Source organism: Paramormyrops kingsleyae, chromosome 20, assembly GCF_048594095.1.
Source record: "Paramormyrops kingsleyae isolate MSU_618 chromosome 20, PKINGS_0.4, whole genome shotgun sequence".
Lineage (NCBI taxonomy): Eukaryota > Metazoa > Chordata > Actinopteri > Osteoglossiformes > Mormyridae > Paramormyrops > Paramormyrops kingsleyae.
The window spans coordinates 3,805,402-3,830,376 of NC_132816.1; the positions used below are offsets into that span (position 1 = coordinate 3,805,402).

At 36.8% G+C, this 24,975-nt stretch overlaps 1 protein-coding gene across 1 annotated transcript; it reads left to right on the top strand.

Moving 5' to 3' along the window:
- Positions 1–364: 364 nt before the first annotated feature.
- Positions 365–11,803, top strand: LOC111853775 (leucine-rich repeat transmembrane protein FLRT3-like). Its single transcript, XM_023831065.2, has 3 exons — positions 365–690; positions 6,407–7,163; positions 8,925–11,803. The coding sequence occupies exon 3, from the start codon at positions 8,956–8,958 to the stop codon at positions 10,894–10,896; it is 1,941 nt and encodes a 646-aa protein (XP_023686833.1). The 5' UTR covers positions 365–690; positions 6,407–7,163; positions 8,925–8,955; the 3' UTR covers positions 10,897–11,803.
- The last annotated feature ends 13,172 nt before the right edge of the window (positions 11,804–24,975 follow it).

Sequence of the window (24,975 nt, forward strand, 5' to 3'; positions counted from 1 at the left end):
GTCATTTAAAAGCACGAGTTAAACGTCTTGAGTGAGTTATTGCTCCTTGCAAGTGCACTGTACTGTATATGGACTGCTTTGGGAAATACCCTTACAGTTTTGAGAATGTTAAAAACCGAGAAAACCCGTAAGCATAAACGGAAGACTTTAATCATTCCCTAACACCATTAATAAAATAACTGAAAATCAGGGTAATTCCATCTAGTGTTATGAGCAGATTTGTTACATTTCACGCTACACGCCCACTTTAAAGACGTACATTTCTGAAACGGACAATAAAAAAGCTGGAATTACTCTTCCGTAGTCGTCCGGTTTACCTTCACTCCCTCTAGTGTCCAAAATTCAAACTGTCGTTTCTTTACAGATCCTGAAAGAGTAAACGAGAGAGAGAGAGAGAGAGAGAGAGGAGCCCTCCCCCAAATGACATCAGTGCCCTTTTGAAGCGGAGCTAGAGGCAGCTTCAACTTCACACTTGTAGTGGTCTCTGTGTGAGCAATATGCCAATATGCCGCGGGAACAGCCAGATTCCCTCTCGCTGAATATACTTCGCACAGGCTAGTGTTCATTGCAAGCTTTACCATCCTCGGAACTGAAGACTTAAACCGGCTTTTTCACAACCTATTCTTTTTAACTGGATTTTTGTTGTTTTTTAAAGGATGCTATGTGCAGTTTTGTTTCCTTATACAACAGGTAAGGTTTAAGTTGTGGATTTATCTATTGCAACTTGTGTTATACTACATTTCCTATGTACTACATTTGCTATTTACCATTTTCTGTGTTTTTGTAATGTATATTTACATTCCTAAAGAATATTTGGTCATTATATATATATATATATATATATATATATATATATATATATATATATATATATATATATATATAAATGTACTCAGTACTCTAATGTACTTAGAACATTTTCTAAGTCTAATAAGTTACACAGATATTTTTTTTTTCTTACTTTTTATGTTTTACAAAATGATAGTGTTAGTGCAGGCGCTGGCAGAATCTTTTTTTTTTGGTCACAGTTAGTTCAATGAAAGGTTGAAATACAGGATCTCTATGGAAATAAGTTTAGCTTACAGTATGTGAATTTTAACAGCAGTCTCTTCACACATGGTGAATATGTGCCTTTGATTTTATGCTCTCATGCACTCATTGTTTTAATACTTGCATCTCTTTCTGAAGGGATGATGAAACTTCGTTATCAGAACACACTCATTATAAGGCACAAATCTGAGAAGGAGATGTGCTCTTGATCTCTCATAGAGATCTCTTGTCCCTCCTATCAGGTGCTACTAGACGTGGTTTCCAGTAACATTCGCCTCTGATTTCCTGTCTTACTGAACTGATTGTAATACAAATGTTTATTAGGTAACCAAATGCTACAGTCTGTGGACAACAGGAACCATATCCTCTAGCTGCTTATAAACATTAAATATATCCACTGATCTTCGCCTTATGCACAATCATTTGAAAGGCTTATTTTAAAAGGGGGTGCATCTTTTTCAACTCAAATATTTATGCATGTATAACAGCATCATTGATTTTTTTCTTCATATTGAACTTTATAAATAAAGCTATAAATATATTAAATATCATGGCAGCTTCTGAATGTTAACATACATTCATACATATTCAGATATTTTACAGGGTGATGAGACATAGGAGATACGGTCCTGTTTTCATTAGTAAAGAAAATTATAATACCAAATTAAGTATAATGAGAAAAGCAAATACAGCAGCAACAGTCTCATTCATATCAAAATTAATGACGAATACAGTGCTATTAACTGAGTCCTTCATTAATCTCAAACTTAGCATTCTGCATTTGTGAATTTATGTTCTGTCCGCTGCACACACTGAAGGCAGAAACATTCTGTTTAATTAATGAAAATATTGGTTTGAAAAGGCTTTCTCTTATCGGTGAATACGTGAATCAATATATACATGTATTTTTTACACTATTGAACAGATTTTCCTATTGTTCAGCTCGACTAGGGACCATTTTGTTGGGATCATTACAAATGAGTTTCTGACACACAATTTAAATTTTCAATCACGTCAGCTTGAGATAGGGGTATGTCAGGCATTGCTGATGAATAATATTATTATAAATAAGCTTTTTTTTATTGGCACAATGACAGTAGTCTTATTTTTATTATATTCTCCATATTTCTCACTTATGCAGGGTGAGTGATATCCAGTCTAATACCTTATAAAATACATTTGCATGGTTCTAGATATACCCAAGTCATTAATGCTAACCAAAATGTATACCTGGAGGAGAGGTAACAATGTATCTTCTTCAGTCCTAAACTTGTTGATACTGAAAGGGAAAAACACTCAAGAACTGCCAGGTTTTTTGTGAGGAAAACCATTCTAGCAGAATATAGCTGGGAAGAGGACTGAAGTTGGCCTGGGTTTCTTGGCTGACCACTGCACTAGTGCCCCCTAGAGTCATTTAGGGAAGGACGTGTCTTTCTTGCAATTGGTTCTATCTCTCTTCCTGCACCATGTAGATCTCTATGTGTCAGACAGCAGATGGAGGAACGATTCAGATATGATCACATTGTCCCCCATAAATGTTCTCCTAAAGGTCTAGATTTGAGAACTGCAGGCAACCTATTAAACGATACAGCTAACGAAGCATAAAAACTCTCCTGTTCTTTGACAACTAAATTATTAAATTATACTAAATTATAAACAGGCCATTGTAGATATTTATGATAACTTATCAGATAAGTGATTATATTATGAAAAAGAAATATGTGGTGTCTTGATTTTTGATAAAATAATGAAACTGTTTACATTTTATCTCCTTCATACACATTCAGATCACTGTAATAGTCTATGCAATACACTTACTGTCACGAGATTCTCGTACTTCTCATATTTTGAATTTTTCAGAAAGTTTTTTAAAAAAATGGATCATTATGTCTTGGAGGAACAGTGAATAGTCAAAGTATAGTAGAAGATGTTGAAGATCTTAATAATTTCTTCTCCCAGTCTCCAGTGATAATACAGTAATTTAGGAGAAGATTTTCAGTTATTTCTGCTGAGTCACTGTCTGTTTTTTTCCCTTTGTTATTATTAAAAATGCAATGCTATTCATATCTTCAGTTGCTATTTGAAAGTATGCTCTGTGGTTCAACTGAATAGATATCATTGGGCTATATTTTCTAGTAGTTAGTCTCTAGCATATAGCTCCTAAGCTAAAGTGACAAGGAATCTGCAATGCCGACCACTACTGACTGGAAACCAGAAAATCATTCATAGAGTGTAGTATAGAAAGAAGCTTCCGGCAGAAAGGATTAAATGAAATCTACCTGGATGACTTTCTTAGCCATTGACATCAAACCCTGTTAAAATAACTTGAGTAATAGAGATTATGTGCAATAAAATGAGATTTTGTAGTATATGTCTGCTTATTTTCCATCATTCAAAATACCTCACAGAGTACGCCACACTCTCAAAGAAAATATGCCCACAAAACTAATCTAGCAGCAGCCTGTTCAGAGGGTTTATTTGAGATGTCATTTATAGGAGGCTTTTACTTATTTAAGTTTGGAATCTTAGCATCTCCGTATAAAGTCACAGTGACCTGTAAACCACTTTGCGTAATAAACCGAAACAAGACTAAAAGCACGTCACATCTTGAAAGCACTTAAATTAACTCATAAAAACTGCATTTGAAAAGTAGTTCAGTGCAAGTAACAGCAAATTTCCAGACAGCAAAACATTCCACCACTTTTTAAATCCCATAGATGCATTACACTTCTTATTAAGTTTCAGTTAACCTGTGTAATATACACAGATATACTCACTGACATGTTCGTGTGCAAACTGGGAAAAAAAACTATGTCCTGAAAATACAATATGGCACAATTACATTTACCAGGTAGGCTTTTAATACACAAAAACCATGAAATACTTCTAATTCACTTAAACACATATACGATCCTTCTGTCTACTTTTAAAGAAAAGGCTATTACGGGAACTCTGATGTCTATGGCAAAGACATGACTATCCTACTAGTTAGAAAAACAGTCCTTACTCATCATGACTCCAGCAATCCTTCCGGAGAGCCACCTTGTACCAAACATATTCAAGGGTTCAATGATGCAAGGGTTTTATCTGTCACATGCAAGGTATATAGTCACACTATATCCTGCAGTGAAATACAAGGAGGTCAACTCCACTATAATAAATAGCGAATGCAAAATAAAAACGTGGGGAAAAAAAATAAGGAAACAATATGATAAATAAAGAAGGAACGTTATCACGTAAAACCAAAATTATAATAAAATTAATTAATTAAATAAATGATGCTGAAAACCAGAGATGTTCAACAAAAACTGTCAGGGGAATAAATGAGAGAAAAAAAAATAATTTTAATATTTAATTATTAAATAATTTTAATTTTAAGTCAGTTTTTTTCGCCTCAGCAGAGAATATACATGCAGAAACCTTTCCAAATGGTTTCTTGTCTAAAGCTAGTTTCTGTACAAGTGTTAAGACAAACAAGTTTCGGTCTAAATTATGTTATGAGTGAGTGAGTGAGTAAATGCTTACCTTGACCTCAAAGTCTAGACCTGTTCTGGAAATGTCCTGAGCACTATCAGTCAGTTTATTTCTGTAAATTAACATCTACTCCATAATTTTCCCTTTTTTAGCTTCCCACAACACCACAGTCCAACAGAGTGATGACAGACTCATTAACTATGATTCCCTGCAATTAAAATAAACACAAAATGCACTATGTTAGGGGAGAGTGCAGCATGAACTGGATTTTTAAATCATTTTAATTTTTTTGTTTCTGTTTCCAATTATTCCATTGCCTGCACCAAAAAAGGCACATGTGTTTTAAGAAAATTGTCTTCCCATAACCGCTCTCCTCAACTGAGTTCCTGTCTCTGCCCCCTAATTATCATGTCTAAACATATGTTTATGAGATGCATTTTATTTCACACATGTATGGTTCTCTTCTATTACAGGAACAAAGTTATTGTGCTAGAGAAGAGTAGAGTTCTATTCTACAGTATATTGCTATATTCAGCATTCAGAAAAAATTAAATAAGTCCTTCCCCAATCTTCTCTAATTAAATACATTGAACAGACAATTGTATAACATGAAGTCTGCTTATGTGCCATAGGAAAGGGGGTACATGTTATTAAATGCTATATTACATTTAAAATATAAGTATACAGTATATTATAAATATACAAGGAATGTAATTTCAGTATGAGCATTACTTTAGCAAAGTCTAAAAACAGCAGCAAGACAATTAAAAATACATATTTTAAATTGTGAAATAATAGTACATAAGCTAAGTAAGCAAGCAAGAAAGTTCATTGCATATGAATTATATAAAAAATTCATATAATTTCATATAAGCTTATTTCAGTATCAGGAAAACATTGTTAGATTAGATACATCATGAAGATTTTAACGTTTTCTCTTTTGAGCACAAGAGCTAGAAATTTCACTTGTATGCTGTCTGATGAAAAGATTTTCATAAACTCCGCAGGCTTCCAGAAAGGACATTCTCAGGTTGCACCATATTTATACCTTGAAACCTAGCCTAAAGTAAAATCATTTTGATACGCAATGATTTTGTTTTTATTTACTATCAGCATTAGAAAGGATGAGGGTAGAAAATCGCACTGATTCCCATACTGGATGTCATTGAGTCCATACCGTACCTTTTAGTCTGTGCACCTACTTATGATTTTGCAGCCATTTTATACGTCCTGTCTGGAGATGGTAATTACTAGTTGGAGGGTGACAAGCAAGCACTGTCCCTCTGTCTATGAATTTAATAAATGCAGTGGTGTTTACTGGCTGACCTCTTTCAGTTTGTGAAAGGTTCAAGGCAAAATGCATCTTCCAACTATGACAGAGATATATATATTTCTTCTCTCAACAATGTTCACCTATGTCCTTCTAACTGTAATTACAGAGAACCCCTTTGGTCAGGACAGTGAGGAGAATGACCTGAGACAGGAACTGGGCAGAGAATCCTAGTTTATTAGTGGTTTTCGTTTTTGAGTTCAATGCCATGCAGAAGGAAACAAATAAAATGACTATTTAAGTGCATATAAATATAGGCTGTTTTCTTGGGGCCAAAGAAAATTTAACATGGCAATTATACCTTTTAAAGAAATGAGGAAAGGTGGAACTCATCAATGCAAAAATCACCTGACATTTTCCCTTGTGATAGCCACACCTTCCCTAATTCTCACAGAAATATCCACGTCAAGATCCCATCCAGAAATCAACTATTCAGCTTTGACCTTTCAGGTTCACTGAAATGCAGCAAAAATGATAATTTTCCTTTTGCTTACTTCAACCTCGAAAGAGTAGCACTGCTAATTTTGTCAAATTTACACACTGTTCTTTCAGAGACTGACTCAAGGAGCGGACATGGGGAAGCATCTCCAACCACGCTGCATATCTGACGGCACGGCTCCGTGACTCCGTTCTCGGCCTTTGCCGTGTGGCGAAGGGTGGAGTAATGGCAAGAGAGTATCTGCAAAGAATTGCTGAGCTGAAGAAAACATTTCCGTGAAGACCCATTTTGGAGTACGAAATCTAGCTCAGTCCAGGAGAAAGGCACACAGGGGAGATGCCAGGGTTGAAGATCAGTACAAGGAGCGCTAGTTCAGTCCTATGGTAGATATATAGTTGGATGCTCGACTGCACACTGCAGCTTGGTGTTTGGGTCACAGGAACATGAATGGTCCCCCTGATGTGAGACAGGAGGTGCTGTCCTTGTCCGCTTCACAGAGTGGACCCTTGGAAAGATACAAAGGGTATAATTTGTGTCACGTCTGCTAGCCCCACCAATAAAAGGATTCTACAAGCACAAGGGCTTTAATATTCCGCAAATCACATTCTTCTGTGCAGGAGCTGGAGGCTTAAGGTTCGTCATCAAGCAGAGGTGCTTTTATGTGCTTATGCAGCATGGAGAAACCTTTGTGAGGGATGAATGCTGAGAACCGGGGGAACAAGTCAAAAGGCCACTGGTGCAAATAGGATACAACCAAAGGGACCCCAGACCACGCTAATTAAGTATGCTTAAGAAAAAAGGGTAAAAGTTAACAAGATAAGAAAATTGCAATTGGACATCCACGCTGTTAGGATTCACATCTTCAATAAGGTACGTGAAATAATAATTAGTCCCTTTTGTGTTTATACAGAAATGCAATATGGTAATTATACATTTTTAATAAAAATCACTACCTAAATGAATGCTATCATTAACTCTATCATGAGAACTCTGATGTCTATGGCAAAGTCATGTAATTTATGCATGTCCATCTATCAAACCAGTTGTTATTAGTTATCCTGATAAGGGTCATGAAGTATATATATATATATATATATATATATATATATATATATATATATATATATATATATATACACATACATACACACACACACACACACACACACACCCCGTGTATGTATATTGACCCTATATTAATATTATTAATATGTGAATATTTGTATATATTAGTTAGAACTACTCATGTGATATAAATGAAATGTGATTTCAGACGGAAGACCTAAACATTTGCATTAGTTTCTTGTGTATGTCATGTATTGTTAAAAAGGAAATGCATGTAATAAATTATTTTAACATATTACATTTAGTAGCTACATCTATATATTCCTTGCTATTTAACCATCATTAAAACAGACATCTATAACATGGAATTTAATCAAAACATGATAATTTTCATTAAACCTTTTTTACAGACAAATATTGTTAATTATTCATTTACCATAAGGATATAATTTCACATCAACATATTATAATTGTGGGTTATTTGTGTCTTTCACCATAATTCCATAATGTATTCACCTTACAAAGTAAATAAACAGAATTGCAGTGCAGAGTAAAATCATTTTTTATATAACGTATTAACTTTATTTTAACGTCTATGATTTTTAGCAGCTAGAATATTTTGATGATGAATAATTTGCCTAGCTTGACCAAGTTAGATTTTCCAGTTACACATCTAGTTAAAGGTGGGAAAATTAAATAAAATGATACACAACAGTAACTATATAAACAGTACTGTTCTACCGTTTTAAGCAGTCAAAGATAATGTTTAGAGCTGTTAATCGCGGTAGTAAGTACACTTTTGCTTAGAAAAAAATAACACTAGAATATATGCAAATGAACAGTCATACAATAAAAATGCATTAACAATTCCTCTTGTTCACCGTCATTGATATATTACTAGAAAACCTAACTTTGTTTCCCAAACCTCTCCATAAGGGCAGCCCAACCATATATTCCATCCATGTACTCATTACATTTCACCACCATTTCATTCAATTGACTTAGTCATATAGTTTTATAGAGGTATTGATATGGCAAACATGGTGGTCAACAAAAACACTGATATACTAGATGGTTATTGCAAATACTGGGGCATTGATGGAGTTCAATGTTTGCCCCTTGGGGGGAGGAGGGGGGGGGGGTTGCAAAAAAAAAAATACATCTTACTTTCTTTATGTGTTAATGCACATGTCTGATGCACACATAATCTATCATTTCATCTACCTTTGGGGGTACCAACAAACCACTTCTGCAAAGGCGCAAAGTGCCAGCATAGAACCTAAGGACCTTGAGGACGGGTTCTGGAATGGCTAAGCTAGCATAGTTTGACTGACATAATGTTGGAATTTTGCAGTAATAATAAAATACATCATTAAACAATATTTTTTTATTTGCCTAAAATCATATAAGCAGATACACAATGTTAGCAAGTTAGGTATTACCTAAGACAAGTATATCAATGAGAAGCTAAAAATAAAACGAATAATTCAACAAAGAACAGTAACAGAATTTGAAATGAAGTAAGTGAAGTAATAATCTTGTGTTGTGTGTTTTCTTCTTGGACAGTGTGGGAGGGGCCAGCTAGCAAACATTCAGAATGGTCTGCAAGTACAACAGCTGTCTCTTCTTCCTGATCAGAATTGGGCTACTTCTGAGCCAGAACAGTCAGTCAGTGAGCTCCTCTTCCTGTCCATCAGCCTGCCGATGTGATGGAACTTTTGTCTACTGCAATGATCGAGATCTTACCTCCATCCCACTGGGCATACCAAAAGATGCTACCATACTGTACTTGCAGAACAATCGTATTAAAAGTTCTGGCATACCTGCAGAACTTCGTAGTCTCACCCAGGTAGAGAAGATATATCTTTATTGCAACAATCTTGATGAGTTCCCCACAAACCTTCCTATAAATGTCAAGGAGCTGCATTTACAAGAGAACAATATTCGGGCTATCACTTATGCCTCACTTGCACAGATCCCCTATATTGAGGAACTACACCTGGATGACAACTCCGTATCTGCTGTCAGCATTGAGGAAGGAGCCTTCCGGGACAGCAACTATCTCCGGCTGCTGTTCTTGTCCCGGAATCATCTGAGCTCTATTCCAATAGGACTTCCTATGAGCATTGAAGAGCTCCGCTTTGATGACAACCGCATCTCATCCATCTCCGAGGAAGCCATGCAGCACCTCATTAATCTGAAACGACTGGTGCTTGATGGCAATCTCTTGAACAACAAGAGAATAGGAGAAATGGCTTTCGTGAATTTGATCAACCTCACAGAGCTTTCATTGGTCCGCAACTCCTTCACGACTCCGCCTGCTAATTTGCCAAGCACCAGCTTGGAGAAGCTGCAACTTCAGGACAACCACATCAAGGTGGTGCCAGTGGGGGCGTTTGCCTTCCTTCGACAGCTTTACCGGCTGGATCTCTCCGGAAACAACATAAGCAGTTTGCCGCGGGGCCTCTTTGATGACCTGGACAATATTACACAGCTGCTGCTCCGCAATAACCCGTGGTACTGTGACTGCAGGATGAAATGGGTGCAGGACTGGCTACGTACACTCCCCGCTAAGGTCAACGTTCGTGGCTTGATGTGCCAGAGCCCTGACAAAGTCAAAGGAATGGCTGTCAAGGACCTTCCCACCGATCTTTTTGACTGCACAGAAATCCTTCCCACTTTGGACACTAGCACTGTGTTTTACACTTCACCCCCTTCTCGAGGAAAATGGCCTGTTTTTGTGACAAAAAGACCTGTAGTCAAGGGACCTGATCTCAGCAATCACTATCATAGCACCACTCCCTCAGGCAGCAAAATCATTACCCTCAGTGTTAAGTCCCGTGGCGCAGAGACTGTGCAAATATCCTGGAAAGTGGCACACCCAATGACTGCCTTGCGGCTTAGTTGGCTGAAGATGGGACACAGCTCTGCGTTTGGGTCCATCACCGAGACTATAGTCCAAGGAGAAAGGACTGAATATTTGCTGACTGCTCTAGAGCCAGAATCTCCATATAGGATATGCATGGTTCCCATGGATACCAGTAACGTTTATCTGTCTGATGAAACACCTGTCTGTATAGAAACAGAAACGGGATCTCAAAAGGCATACAAAACCACAACAACTCTGAACCGGGAGCAGGAGAAGGAGCTTTATAAAAATTTTAGTGTACCTTTAGTTACAATAATTGGAGGAGCCGGCGCTTTCCTGTTAATCATCACTGTAGCTTTGGTGGTATGGTACGTCCACAGGAACGGGTCTCACTTCTCAAGACACTGTAACTACAATAAGGGTCGGAGAAGAAAAGATGACTATGCAGAGGCAGGAACTAAGAAGGACAACACGATCCTGGAAATCAGAGATGCGTCGTTTCAAATGATACCAATAAATCATGGCATCACATCCAAGGAGGAGTTTATGATACATACAATTTTCCCATCTAATGGCTTGAGTCTGTACAAGATCCCAGAAAAGGAAAAGACATGCAACAGAAGTTACAGAGACAGTGGGATACCAGACTTAGATAATGCTCATTCATGATAATGAATTTCCATGTAAAACCATTGTATAAAATTAATGTGATCTGAACTTATTAGTTTTTTTGCAAAACACTGGATTTGACAGATTGAAGTAGCAATGTTCTCTACATTTGCCATATTTATATTTAAAAACTTTTTTTATTAAGAGGAAAGGTTTAGATTGCAGGTTTAGAAAGCGGTCGGTGTTATGTAACCAACTGCACTTATATATTTTAGAAATTTGTAGTAATTTGTATTGTATTCTCAAGGTTAAAGGTTAATGTTCAGCTAAAATATCATGACTTGTAAACTGTGAAAGTGGGTTTTTATTAATGTGTTGAACAATCAGACATTTTCAATTTGAGTCAGTTCACCGCAAAACTAGCAAAAGCACAGGATTTTTAAAGGTTATGTTTTATATATACACAACATGAGCAAAAAATGTAATGGAAAACAGACAGAACACCCCCCATGTCACCTAAAAAAATACAAAAATAAAATTGTGTTATCTTAACAAAGATGTAGAAAGTATTTGGCAAATTTTGAGCTTTAATTCATAAATATTTATTCTGTTAAATTTACTAGTATCAGAATGGATGAAAGTCTGCAGTTAAACATTCAAAGAGGCAGAACATTTCAGTTTATTATATTTGATATTAACCATCACAGAAAGCTGCATTTTTCTTTGCAACATTGTCAAGTGTCTTTTTGTAATCTGCTCCTTTTTTAATTCATGCACTTTTTGTTGCCAGGCATCACAGTTATTTGTCTTTTACAACTGAAAACCAAAGTGCATTGTATGCCCTTTGGCCAGTCTTGTATGTGCCTTGATCCAATGCTTATTGTATTTAGCTTTTTAAAAATCAGTGACTTACCTTTTTTCATACACATTTGAATATGATAAAATAATGTTCATATTGCAGAATAAAGTGAACAAAAAAAAAAAATTGTGTGGTATCTCTTATTATGCCGTATTATGCGATGTCATGTTATGCGAGCAAACTCAGATAAAGTGGGGAGAATTTGCTGAATGTGTAAAAATACATTTTAAATTACCATTTAAAACAGTAGAACTCATAATAATTATAATGGGTATATATGGATCATTAGTGAATAATTCAAAGAATGTGTGTGCATACATTTTCAAAATCTAGATTTGTTTTGATTTCCTGACCAGATGCACACCAATGCACAGATGTTTATTCAATTTCTCTGCAGAGGGGAAAACGAGTGGGTGAAAACTTTTATAGGTGTAGTCTATGACTAGTGTCTCTCTTTGCCAAATACTCACTTAGCCCCCATAAATGCCAAGCACAAGTCACCACTCCTCGCTGACCTGGTGACCACAATGTGTTCTACCAACAGCCTCTAAATTACAAATATTGATAGAGCTAAAGCGTGTTATATTAGGAATTTTATTTTGTTTTTACAATCATGTGCATTAGCCAAAGTACAAGTGCAAATGAATATTTATATTAAAATATTATTGATTTTTTTTTTTTGCAAAACGTCTTTTTAATGTAAATGTTTGGCATGAGCTTCACATTGAAATGTTTCTTGTGATTTGAAAATGAAATAACTTGTAAAAGGTCAGTGGTAAGCAAAGCAGGGGATAATGAAGCAGATTAACCACCTAAACACCAGCTAACCTGCTCAGTCTGTCTATCTGTCTATTTACTTTTTTAATGTACTTTTATGTACTTTCACACAGAAATTGAATATTAGAGGACAACCGTTATCAGATAAAACCCCTTGGATAGTATCAAGAAAGCAGTTAAACACAGAATATAAAACTAGTGAGAAAAAGGTTGCAGGCACTTTTGCTCCATTGAACAAAAAAGGATTTAGATTTGGGCCAATTAGCTCACATTTCTATATACATCCATATAATGATGTGTACAGATGGGTCCCTGTGGATGCCAAGAATGCCAGTGCTGAAGGCCATTCTCATAATAGGAAAATTAATCTTGTGATTCTGTTTTAAAGCTTCCATAGGTAACCTGCACATCGGATACAGAAATGAAAGTTATTTGCTATGGTGCTCAGCTCAGCAGTGGTGCAGGACGTAGGGGTGACGATGCTGTTCAAGTTGACGGTGGTACAGTAGACAGAAAAACACAGCGTTACATTATCTCCCTGTGCCTCAGAGGAGACTTTTTGATTATTTCTGCAAGAAGACTACATTGTTGGCTGTTGATAGTTGCCTTTGATACAAAAGAACTTCAGTAAAGTCTATTGATCGTATCGATTTTCAGCACCCTGAGCTCAAAATGTCTTCGTGTGCCAACCATCCATCATGTCAACCATCAATCTGATCTGAATGCAATATACTTAAAAAATGCAGAGCAATATGAAGTGCGTGTTGATTAATCGTTTTGCTATACTGCCTATTTTGAAATTTAGGTTGTGAATATTTCAGCAGACATGCTAGTTAAGCTGCTGCTGGCAGGACTTTTCACTGGGACAGTTCAGAGAATTCAGGGCAAACAAAAGGTAAGAAAATTAGATGAAAAGTACTCCATTCCGTAACATTATTCAGTAACTATTACAAATCATTGTAAAATAGAAGCATATTTTGTAAAAGACTTTGGTCCACAACAACAGCAGAACAGCAAAGTGGCCTTTTTGATTGTAATGGCTCATAAAATAAAAATATCATCAATTATTTTTGGTGCTGCTGTCATTGACCTTCTGCTAAAGCATTTTTACTTCCCCCACAGACCAAAATGACACCAAATTGCTGGGATAAAATCAAAGCATATGTCAAATTAAAGGGTAACACTTTACATTAACTGCACCTTCATAATTCTTTTATATTGCATTCATTAAACGTTCAGTGCACCTTCATAATGTATTCATTAAGTAAGAGACTTCATAAAACATTCATAAACATCATGTATGTATACCTTAAAATCCCAACATCCCTTAACAGATGTAATATACATTAATAACATGCATTATATAATAATTATATAATGCTTATTATTAATATATATTAAGGCTGTTAAGGAATGTTAAGTTGTAAGGTGTACTTGCATGCTGCTTATGAATGTTCTATGAATGCATTATGAAGGTGCACTTAATGTAAAGCGCTACTAATTAAAGGTGTTGGAAGGTCGATCGGGCGATGGTGATGCAGGAGGTAGTGCTACCGTCCGGCAACCGGAGGGTTGCAGGTTTGTGTCCCGGGTCCTCCTGACCCCATCGAAGTGTCCTTAAGCAAGACACTGAACCCCAAATTGCTCCTGGTGAGCTGGTTGGCACCTTGCACGGCAGCTTCTGCCACTGGTGTGTGAATGTGTGTATAAATGGGTGACTGTGAGGCATAACTGTAAAGTGCTTTGAGTTCTTGAAAGAGTAGCAAAAATGTGCTATATAAAATGCAATCCATTTACCGTTTTACCAAGGTGTTCTATAGCTGTTGTTTGGTAACACTTTACTTGAGGGGGCACAAATAATGTAGTATTACGTTATTGCTTATGTATTAATTAACAACAAACTGAGTCTTAGTTACATACTGATCTTATGCTAGTTCATCATTAACGAACCGTGACACATTTTATCTCAGGAAGTTACTATAATTGTTACTATACAGTAGCTGTTAATTCTGTAAACCTTTGTCAACTACTGAAGGAACAACTCATGAATGACACAAGTGAAATACTAATCTCATGTTTTATCATAATTAATGAATCATGACACTTTTATCTGAAGTAGCTACTAGAATTTTTGGTGATCTGGTCTTCAGTAGTAACTCAGTCACTACTAAGTATGTATGCCCCCTCAAGTAAAGTGTTACTTGTTGCTCTGATGCTGCTTTCACTTTTAACTTGGCATTCAATGGAAGTTCAGCCCAGCCACAATCCTGAGAAGTTTTGCCATGGCTTGTATGTCACTTTGGACATACATACTGTACATACATACATACATACGTAAATAAATAGCTATGATAAGTTAAATAATATAATAAATAAAATTATACAATTAAATATTTAAATTGAACAAATTATGATCCTTTAAAATTTTAATTTAATAATGTAATTCTTTGAATACACATATTGCTTTAATTAAGAAAAAAACAGAACTTTACCAAGAAGAAATTGAACAGGTCCAATGTGTATCTGGACCCTGGCCTAGATATCATTTCCCAATCTGGACACTTTCTCTGAGGAAATTGGAACATATCTGGCTCAGAACCAATGAGATACTGCAAGGAACCACCACTGAGGGTGTTTTTGTTTAAATAGGACAATGCAAACTCAACCACTAACCATCAGGTCAATATGATTGTTAAGTACCACATCAGCTGTCCCATCATTGGCTTACACAGTAAGTAAACAAGCAAACAAACAAAGAAAAGGGAAGTAGAATAGGTAGTGAAATTTCTAAGCAAATTGATGTTTTCAGTACTATACAGTGTGCGGTGGGTTTATCGAGACAATGTTGTTGTACGGCAAGAGACATTAAAAAACCAGCAATTATGAGAATAGCTGGATGTTATTTGTTTAGATGATTTAATATGTACTTCAGGTAGTTAAAAAAAAATTCTATGCATTCCTACAAATGAACTTGAACCCAGTGATGGCCTGCAGATTTAAAAGAATGTAAGCTAATGTAAGCCAAGGCTCAAAGCTTAATACCCTCCACTAACTGTGAGGACTAAAATGACAAGCTTATTAAAGCCACTGTGAAGACATAGCTGTGTCTGGTGACACTGCCGTTCAAAGAGGTCGCTAAACTGTCAGCTGCTTATTTACCATTTAATTCCACCTATTGAATCCTCCCAGCGTGCAAGTTGTCAAAACAGTGACAGGGATGCAGGACTTGGAGCAATCATGCGGCTTGTGCTGTTGACTGAAGAAGAAAACTGGATTGCAATGCTATTAAACATTTCATTTAGTTTTAATGTATCATTTCTGATTGCAAATATAGTAGATGAAATGTTTGCATGAATCGATAGCGTTTTCCCTGAAATAAACCCAACTGTATAACAACTTTTTGTTGTTTTATTACACACATAGATACAATGCACACAGCAGACTGTAAGTGTGACCTCACTACGGTTTTAACAGCCCAATAAAGAGGAAGACATTCTGCCGCAAGTCAGAGCTACTCTGATTCCATCTCCACATGTCGGAGGTGGCGGCAATTAACTTTCTGCCAGCCATTATGGCGTCTAAATCACTACTGCTATCTCTCTAGAGAAATTAAACCCATTGGCCAGTGCCATAAAAACATGCATTGCATACTGACGTTGTGCAATATTGCCCGTTAGCTAAACAATCAAAGGGATATAAAAGAGAGTGTAATAAACATACAGTTCGAAGCCTGCTTTGTGTCTGGAATTTTAAATAGCTGGGGAAAAACAGAATGGTTTGGGGGATTTTATTAGAATGATATCAATGCAATGGCCGTAAGGAGACCTAAAAATTCATTCATAAGATCTCACAGGTATTCAGAAGAAGTGGGAGAGGTCAAGGTTATTCCATCATGCGTTTGGTGTATGAACGACTTTTAGTTTGATTTGGGTCCATTTTTCGCATTATTGTACGTGTGGATGCTACTGAAACACACATCAAAAATAAATAACCAACAAAATTGTGTGTGTGCAAATATATATACACTCACCTAAAGGATTATTAGGAACACCTGTTCAATTTCTCATTAATGCAATTATCTAATCAACTAATCACATGGCAGTTGCTTCAATGCATTTAGGGGTGTGGTCCTGGTCAAGACAATCTCCTGAACTCCAAACTGAATGTCAGAATGGGAAAGAAAGGTGATTTAAGCAATTTTGAGCGTGGCATGGTTGTTGGTGCCAGACGGGCCGTCTGAGTATTTCACAATCTGTTCAGTTACTGGGATTTTCACGCACAACCATTTCTAGGGTTTACAAAGAATGCTGTGCAAAGGGAAAAACATCCAGTATGCGGCAGTCCTGTGGGCGAAAATGCCTTGTTGATGCTAGAGGTCAGAGGAGAATGGGCCGACTGATTCAAGCTGATAGAAGAGCAACTTTGACTGAAATAACCACTCGTTACAACTGAGGTATGCAGCAAAGCATTTGTGAAGCCACAACACGCACAACCTTGAGGCGGATGGGCTACAACAGCAGAAGACCCCACCGGGTACCACTCATCTCCACTACAAATAGGAAAAAGAGGCTACAATTTGCACGAGCTCACCAAAATTGGACAGTTGAAGACTGGAAAAATGTTGCCTGGTCTAATGAGTCTCGATTTCTGTTGAGACATTCAAATGGTAGAGTCAGAATTTGGCGTAAACAGAATGAGAACATGGATCCATCATGCCTTGTTACCACTGTGCAGGCTGGTGGTGGTGGTGTAATGGTGTGGGGGATGTTTTCTTGCCACACTTTAGGCCCCTTAGTGCCAATTGGGCATCGTTTAAATGCCACGGCCTACCTGAGCATTGTTTCTGACCATGTCCATCCCTTTATGACCACCATGTACCCATCCTCTGATGGCTACTTCCAGCAGGGTAATGCACCATGTCACAAAACTCGAATCATTTCAAATTGGTTTCTTGAACATGACAACATGACAACATCACTGTACTAAAATGGCCCCCACAATCACCAGATCTCAACCCAATAGAGCATCTTTGGGATGTGGTGGAACGGGAGCTTCGTGCCCTGGATGTGCATCCCACAAATCTCCATCAACTGCAAGATGCTATCCTATCAATATGGGCCAACATTTCTAAAGAATGCTTTCAGCACCTTGTTGAATCAATGCCACGTAGAATTAAGGCAGTTCTGAAGGCGAAAGGGGGTCAAACACCGTATTAGTATGGTGTTCCTAATAATCCTTTAGGTGAGCGTATATATACAATATATATATACATATACATATATATATATATATATATATATATATACATATATATATATACATATATATATATATATATATATATATATATATATATATATATATATATACATACATACATACATACATACACACACCTACAGCCTGATGCTGTAGGTCTTTCCTCTAATCCTGCACTTGTATATGTTTCCTCTTATAACAGGTGCAGATGAGATATTTTATTTGTCTAGTCTGAATTACTTCGTGTCTGAATGTGTGAGTGTCTGAAGATCCTGCATAGACATGACCTGCCTTCCAGTTTCCAGGTATACAAGCTGAGATGCTTCCGTTCTGATAGGACTGGTTATTATTTGATAGCAGATCAGCTTTTAGATTTAAAAAATGTGTTAACATTTAGGAATAGCATGTACATTTGTCATTTTGTTGGTATGCATGCCAAACAGCTGAAAGAGAGCAAGAGGCATAGCGACAAAGGAATATACACACGTAATGATTTACTGGTGCTAATCAATGATGTATTGCAATCCATTCTCACTAATAATACCATGGTAACGTCAAATAGCATTGTTGACCATTAGTGCTGTCCAACATGGAAAAAAGCTTTCTGTGTGACTTGAATCCACCCTTACCCAAGGTGTGTTGTACTCTTTACCCTGTTACTCGGTGATGCAGCATTCATCGCATCCTTCACTGTCCAGTTATCAGCTCTATTGAAGATGTCCAGGGCTGCCGATCAAATATGGGAACATGCCCTTCATCACCAGCATCAAATTTCTGTTCAGTGATATGGACCTTATTCATTTTAGGGGCAAATGTTTTGTTCAACGGGACAGTTGCAACATTCAAACAGCAGGGGCAGATTAACCACTCTGGGGGCCCTAGGCTGAAGCAACCAATGAGAAATTTTCAAGATTATACATCAGTAATTTACCTATTCACAGGGTTGTTATTGGTTAAATTCGCTAGTTGATTGGTGGGAATTAGATTCCCACCAAGTAGATTTAACAAGTCTAAATATTGTTTTTTTCCCTTTAGTCTTCCCCTGGACAGTATCATAGATGTCTGTAATATTCCTGTGACTTACTTGGCTATAACTCCACCCATGCAAGGAGGCGGCGCTTGTTGGAACAGCTAAGTTACTTTTGAGAGAGCCTGAAGTTCTTTGCTTTTGTGGTTTTCATTACTACTTTCATGTGTTTGTTCCACATCTTTGCACATTGTGTCTAATACTTTAGCACACCTGATTCAAACTCAAGGCCCGCGGGCCACATCCGGCCCAGCGTACAATTATACCCGGCCCGCAAGATCATTTTATATATCTTTTTTTAATGGCCCGGCGATATGAAGCGCTGATAACACACAAACTACAAATCCCATAATGCAACGCAACAGCTGCCGAACGATAGGCTACGTGCGACCATTCCTACGTCAGTTACTAAAGATCAATCAAGCGTCTGTTGATGTATACAACCCTAATTTCAAGTCAAAGCTAGCCCCTAACAATGGCCAAGAGAAAAGTTGATTCTGAAAACAGAGCCTTTCAAAACTGGTGGGAGGCTGAGTATATGTTTACTGACATTGCTGGTAAACCCGTGTGTCTTATTTGTGGTGCTAATGTGGCTGAGAGAGAATCTCCACAACACAGAACCTTACCCCAAACATAAACGAACTTGTTGCCAAGAAAAGATGCCAAGCATCCAGCTCTGACAAAACGGCATAAGAGCAAAGAAAAAGGAATGTTTTGATTTGTTATTATTTTAACTTTCACTTAAAAGCACAATTTTTATTTATATTTTCAGGTCTTTTTGCAGCATATTAATATTTTGAATTTGTATAATTTTGACAGGGCATATTTTTATGGAGAGCAAAATATTTTAAGTTATTTTAAGTTTAAGTTTATTTATTTTGGAATAATATCGTATCCTGTCTGTTTCGATTCATGTTTATGTTCAAAAAACATGTAGTTTTAGTCTGTTAAATAAATGTTTCTCCTGTTCGGCCCACGACCTAAAGTGTGCTTTGAGTTTTGGCCGCCTGTGCGACTGAGTTTGACACCCCTGCTGTAGCAGGATTGTATCAAAGACATGGGAGGAGAAGTAATGTCTTCTTCTTCTGTTTCTGCTACTTTATGTCATTTGCTTGGCAGTGAAACACAAGCCCAATACCATTACCACTAGGCATGAATGTGAAAAAAATACTGGGCAACCGGGAGGTGGGTGGGTTTCTAATAACAGATATTGTACTATAAGTATTATTGTATACTCATAAAAAGTAACTACTGGAAATTTTAGGAGTCTCTGGTTCTTGGGTGCCCCAGGTGTCTATCTGTACTTTCTTTATGGGAAGTCTGCTCTTGTCAAACAGGGCAGAATATACAGTAATCATTGTTGTACCAGTTGTCAAGACGAATGTATATTGTTTTGCAAAGATTTTCCTTTTCAATGTCTGGACCACAGTGAAACTGGTCAAAATGACTTGGTCTAAAGTCAATGATAAATTTAAGTTCATCCGGATGCCAACTGAAGAAAAACCCAGCCTCTTTCTAGAGGATGAGGGATTTATCTACATAAAGGTGATACAAAGAATAGAACAGCCCTAATTTATTTCTTTTTCTTTTTCTGGAGACAAAAATAATGGGCAAGGAAGGGGGTCATAGATAGTGCTGGCCAGTGATGAAGTGGAATGCTTAGCAGGAATGTTCCAGAGAGACTAGACCCATGAAGAATGGTATACCTTCTGAGTGGTCAGTCATCCACTACTCTTGCACAGAGCATACACTGCCATGAATATGCCAAGACGTTTAAAGAATTTGGAAGTTGATCTTTCCATATTTCCAGGCCTGGGAGCAGTGTGTGGCTTAGTGTGGCTCAGCCTCAGTGACCTTGATCAGAAGGTCGCTGGTCCAAGCCTCAGCAGAATAGTCATGTGTCTGTGAGCCCTTGAATAAGGCCCTTAACTCCCAGCTCCAGAGGCTGACCCTGTGCTATGATCCCCAAGCTGCTCTCCCTTGTGTGTGTGAGTGTCTCATGGAAAGCAAGACAGGGTAGGTGAGAAGAGAATATCCCCTTTGGGGATTAATAAAGTATCACTGTTCTATTCTCTGTTTTAGAACACCCATTAATTTCAAAATGATAAACGAAATCAACAGAACCAGCTTGAATTGGCCTGGCTCTCAAACATTGCCCAGATAGCTGACTCTAATCCTCATTTTCACAGACTCTAAAATTCATGTGTTCTGCACTCTAAGCGAAAGCTTGACTGTACTTTCTGACCATCACATAGATCTCTGCTCAAGTAGCTCACACTCAAGAGAAAATTTCTGTAAAATGTATTAGAACTACAGGAATTAACATGGCTAACAACTTTTCACTTATTAGTACAACATTTGTCATCATTCAATACTTCAGATGAATTTGATTCAACAGAAACATGTTGGTTTGTTATGTTAGATGAGATAGGTACGTATGGTACTGGAATAAGCACGGCTGGGCCATAAAACAGCAACGATAATTGAGATAATTCTTCATATCAATATGACAAATGCTTAATAAAAGTTCAATACGAAATGATGTTACTTCCTCTGTGACTGCTTGTCAGGACTAGCAATGGCACAAACGCGCAGACACAGTCATAAAAACACAAACGGGGCATTTATTGAACAAATAAGGAATGCAATAGGGCAAGCAGGCAGATGTAAGACAACACAACAACACAGTCGAAACAACAGGGCAACTCACCAGGACAGCAGGTGCAAAGCAACCCATTCATTAAGGATAATCCAGCGAAATCCAAATTGAAAGTCCACAGTAAAATTCAGTCCACAAGAAATCCAGACAGCAATAATCCACAGAGAATTCTGAAAAAAAAGAATACACTCACGCACACATACATATGTGTATATATATATATATAGTCGCATGCATTTACAGTATATGATTTACTTACTAAAATTAGATTTCAGTTTGCAGTGCATTCAATGTGCCATCTTTTATATTTTCTGTTTAAGGGGAATTCTAAGGGAATTTTAAGTATCAATAGGGCCTCAAAGTAAATAAATATCGAATTATTATTGAAAATGATTAATGAATTAATTAAATTGTGATCATTATTGCTATCAACTGATATGAAAAAATGAATAAAATATTTTGTCATAATACCCTAAGAATAAGATATATATATATTTCTAATATTCAGTAGTCTAATGTGTAACATACGATTCAGTCGCCCTGTCACCTGTTGTTCCAAATGAATGAAATAGAATAAGCTACAGATGACTTCCAAAATGAGCAAAATGCATCTAGGCCATTAGGCCAGCACATGTGACCATCTACAGTACATTTTGGCATTGTGCCTTTGGAATGATATGAAATGACACACAATCCTACCATTCCAGAACCTTCCATAAGTGTTTAACTGGATTGAAGACTTATTGAGCTTAGTAACCACTTTGACTATGAACTGGGTTGTCTTCCTTGAAGATACTACTTCTGTCACCATAGAAATGCTTTGTGATATTTGCTGCAAAGCATTTTATTCTATGGAGTCTACGTTTACCTACATTACAACAGAAAAATACAGTATATAATAGAGTCACCACAAGCCTTCAGAAGCAAGAAGCAAGCAGGCTTCTTTTAGCATTCAACTAAGGACTGATCTTCCTGTTGAAAACACTGAAGAATGAATGTTCTAACCCTATGAGATACCCCCCCCCGCCCCCACCCCCAGTTTTGTCGACCTGTGTTTTCACCAAATTACTTACAATTGTATGAATTTGCTCCAATTTTCAGGTGTAGCAAGTGGATTACACACTGAAATTGAAGTAACTCCCTCACTGTGACATTCTCAATACCATAGCTACTACCTATTCATACCCTACATTAATAATTGCAGTCAGCTGCCTGAAAGTCAATCTAGACTGCCTATACTAGTTTCTCCATATTCACTGTTCCTCGTGAAATATTAACTGGTCGATAACTAAACCCTTTTCTTTTAGCAACGGTAGGCAAAATAAGGAACAAACTACGCCTGCCCAGAACATTTATGCACGACCTTATTCATTACGGCCTGTTATTTGCTAATTAACTCAGGAACCACACCTGTGTGGTATCACCAGCATTAATTATCCTTTTCAGACTTCAGCTACTCCAGGATTTTATTTATTTTGGCAGTTACCTGTTTTTTCCCCAAAGCACATTTGCCACAGTTACTTATTAAAAATATTTACAGATGGATGAAATTTTAGATGTTATTGAAAAAAATTAAAAAAAAAGTTACCGTGCAATACTTAATCCCAAAAATTATATAAAAGACAAGATAAATAGATCAATACTATAAACAGGGTTATGCACTCAGGGCCAGTTAATCCTACAGGCTGCCAACTTGCCAGCCAAAGTCACTCTGCCTCACTTTGCACCACATCAGTTAGGACCTGTACCATATGCAATGCAACGTAAAAAAAAAATGACAACTGTCTAGCCAACAGGTTAGAGTATGTTGACATTCCATGGTGATTTTTGACTCATGCAACATCAAACATGATGCTACCAATGAAAGTCACCAGCTAGGGAAATGTACGAGCAAGACTGCATTTTACATCTATTTGCATGTGCAAATAATCACGATGAACGTATTTAGCTATGAAGCAAAGAAAACACATTATACAAACTATAAACAAACTTAACATTTCTCTCTAGCAGCAATTTCTAACATGCATGTATAATATGCTGTTTATTTTCGACATGAATCAATAATGTATTATTAAAAGTACGTAAGCATGATAATTAAATCAAAATCGGAAAAAGAGGTAAAGAAATTATTACCAACCCGTCCCTGATTGTTCGCTACCTTGCGCATACATACTTATATAGACACACACAAGATGACCATGTGATCACAGGCACAAAGGCCTAACTGACTGAACCACTTATCACCCGTAGCTGCAATAGGTTCCAGATTTCAGTGACCCGGCACAGGACAAGTGAGTATGGAGAATGAATGAAAGAAATAATTACTATGTAAAATATGTAGGGCCCCAACAAACACAACCAAAGCATATAGAATTCAACATGACTCAATGGGTTATATGAATGCAATTCAAGAATAACACATCTGACATACCTTTAATTAAGAACACATTTAAATAAATAAATCTAAAGTCAAATACATTTCTCACTATGAATTAATCCTCAAATATTGTTCAACTAATTACACACAATTTGCTTTTTTTGAGCAATGAAAGTATTTGCTACCTTCTTTGACATATTGTAATGAAATAAGTAAAGTCATTCATATTGTGACCTCGAACCCTTTTCTGAACATTGGTAATCTTGAGTGATAGAGGAAACTATTCTACTGAGAAGTCATTTCTTTTTCGTGTGAGCTGGTCTGTGTACAGGCAGTCCTCAGGTTACAAACAAGATTCATTCCTTAAGTCAAATTTGTAGGTAAGTAGGAATAATAATCATGCAGTACATAATAATATGTATTATTATTATGATTATTTTTATACAATGGCAAATGAAGTAACTACATGTGATATTGTGCTGTACCTCATTTCGATGAACAGCTGAAGCCATGCAATGATTTCAAGAGCGTCCCATTCACCCATATCCGAAATTATGGGCGCCATGATATGCTTGATTTGATTAATGAGACGTTCAAATAGGTCACTATTAAAACACACACAAACACGGTTCACATATTCATATCTTTCTGGGGACTCTGCATTTCTTTGGACATAACCCTAATCCCAACAATGACAACCTTAACCCCTAGATCTTTATAAAATTAAGTTTCCCCTTGTGGGGACTGAAAAAATGGTCCTTACAATGCCAAAATAACAAGCTTTTATCACATTGTGTGGAAATTGGGGTCCATATTATAGAAACTTTTTATCTTAAGCTAAGATGTTAAAATAGGAAAAGTATACGATAGGATTTTTCTGAATTTGCTATTGCAGAAGCAGATCTAACTAACTTCAGGAGTCCTGCCTCATCTTGCTTCATCCTATCTTATCTCAAGCTAGGAAATCCTACTTTATCCAACCTCAGTTATCAACTTTTATGTCTGTTACCTAGCAACCGAGACTCATCTCGCAGAGCTTGTTATTTTATATGATAATTTATATTTATATAATATATAATAATACTATTTATAACAAGGTTATAAATATGAATTATCTCCCAAGGGTGCGTACTCAGTCCATTACTGTACGCACTCTACACTCATGACTATATGGCCACTCA

Bases quoted from the DNA above. Each gene is read 5' to 3' on its own strand.
- LOC111853775 (XM_023831065.2), top strand. From the start codon at position 8,956: ATGGTCTGCAAGTACAACAGCTGTCTCTTCTTCCTGATCAGAATTGGG.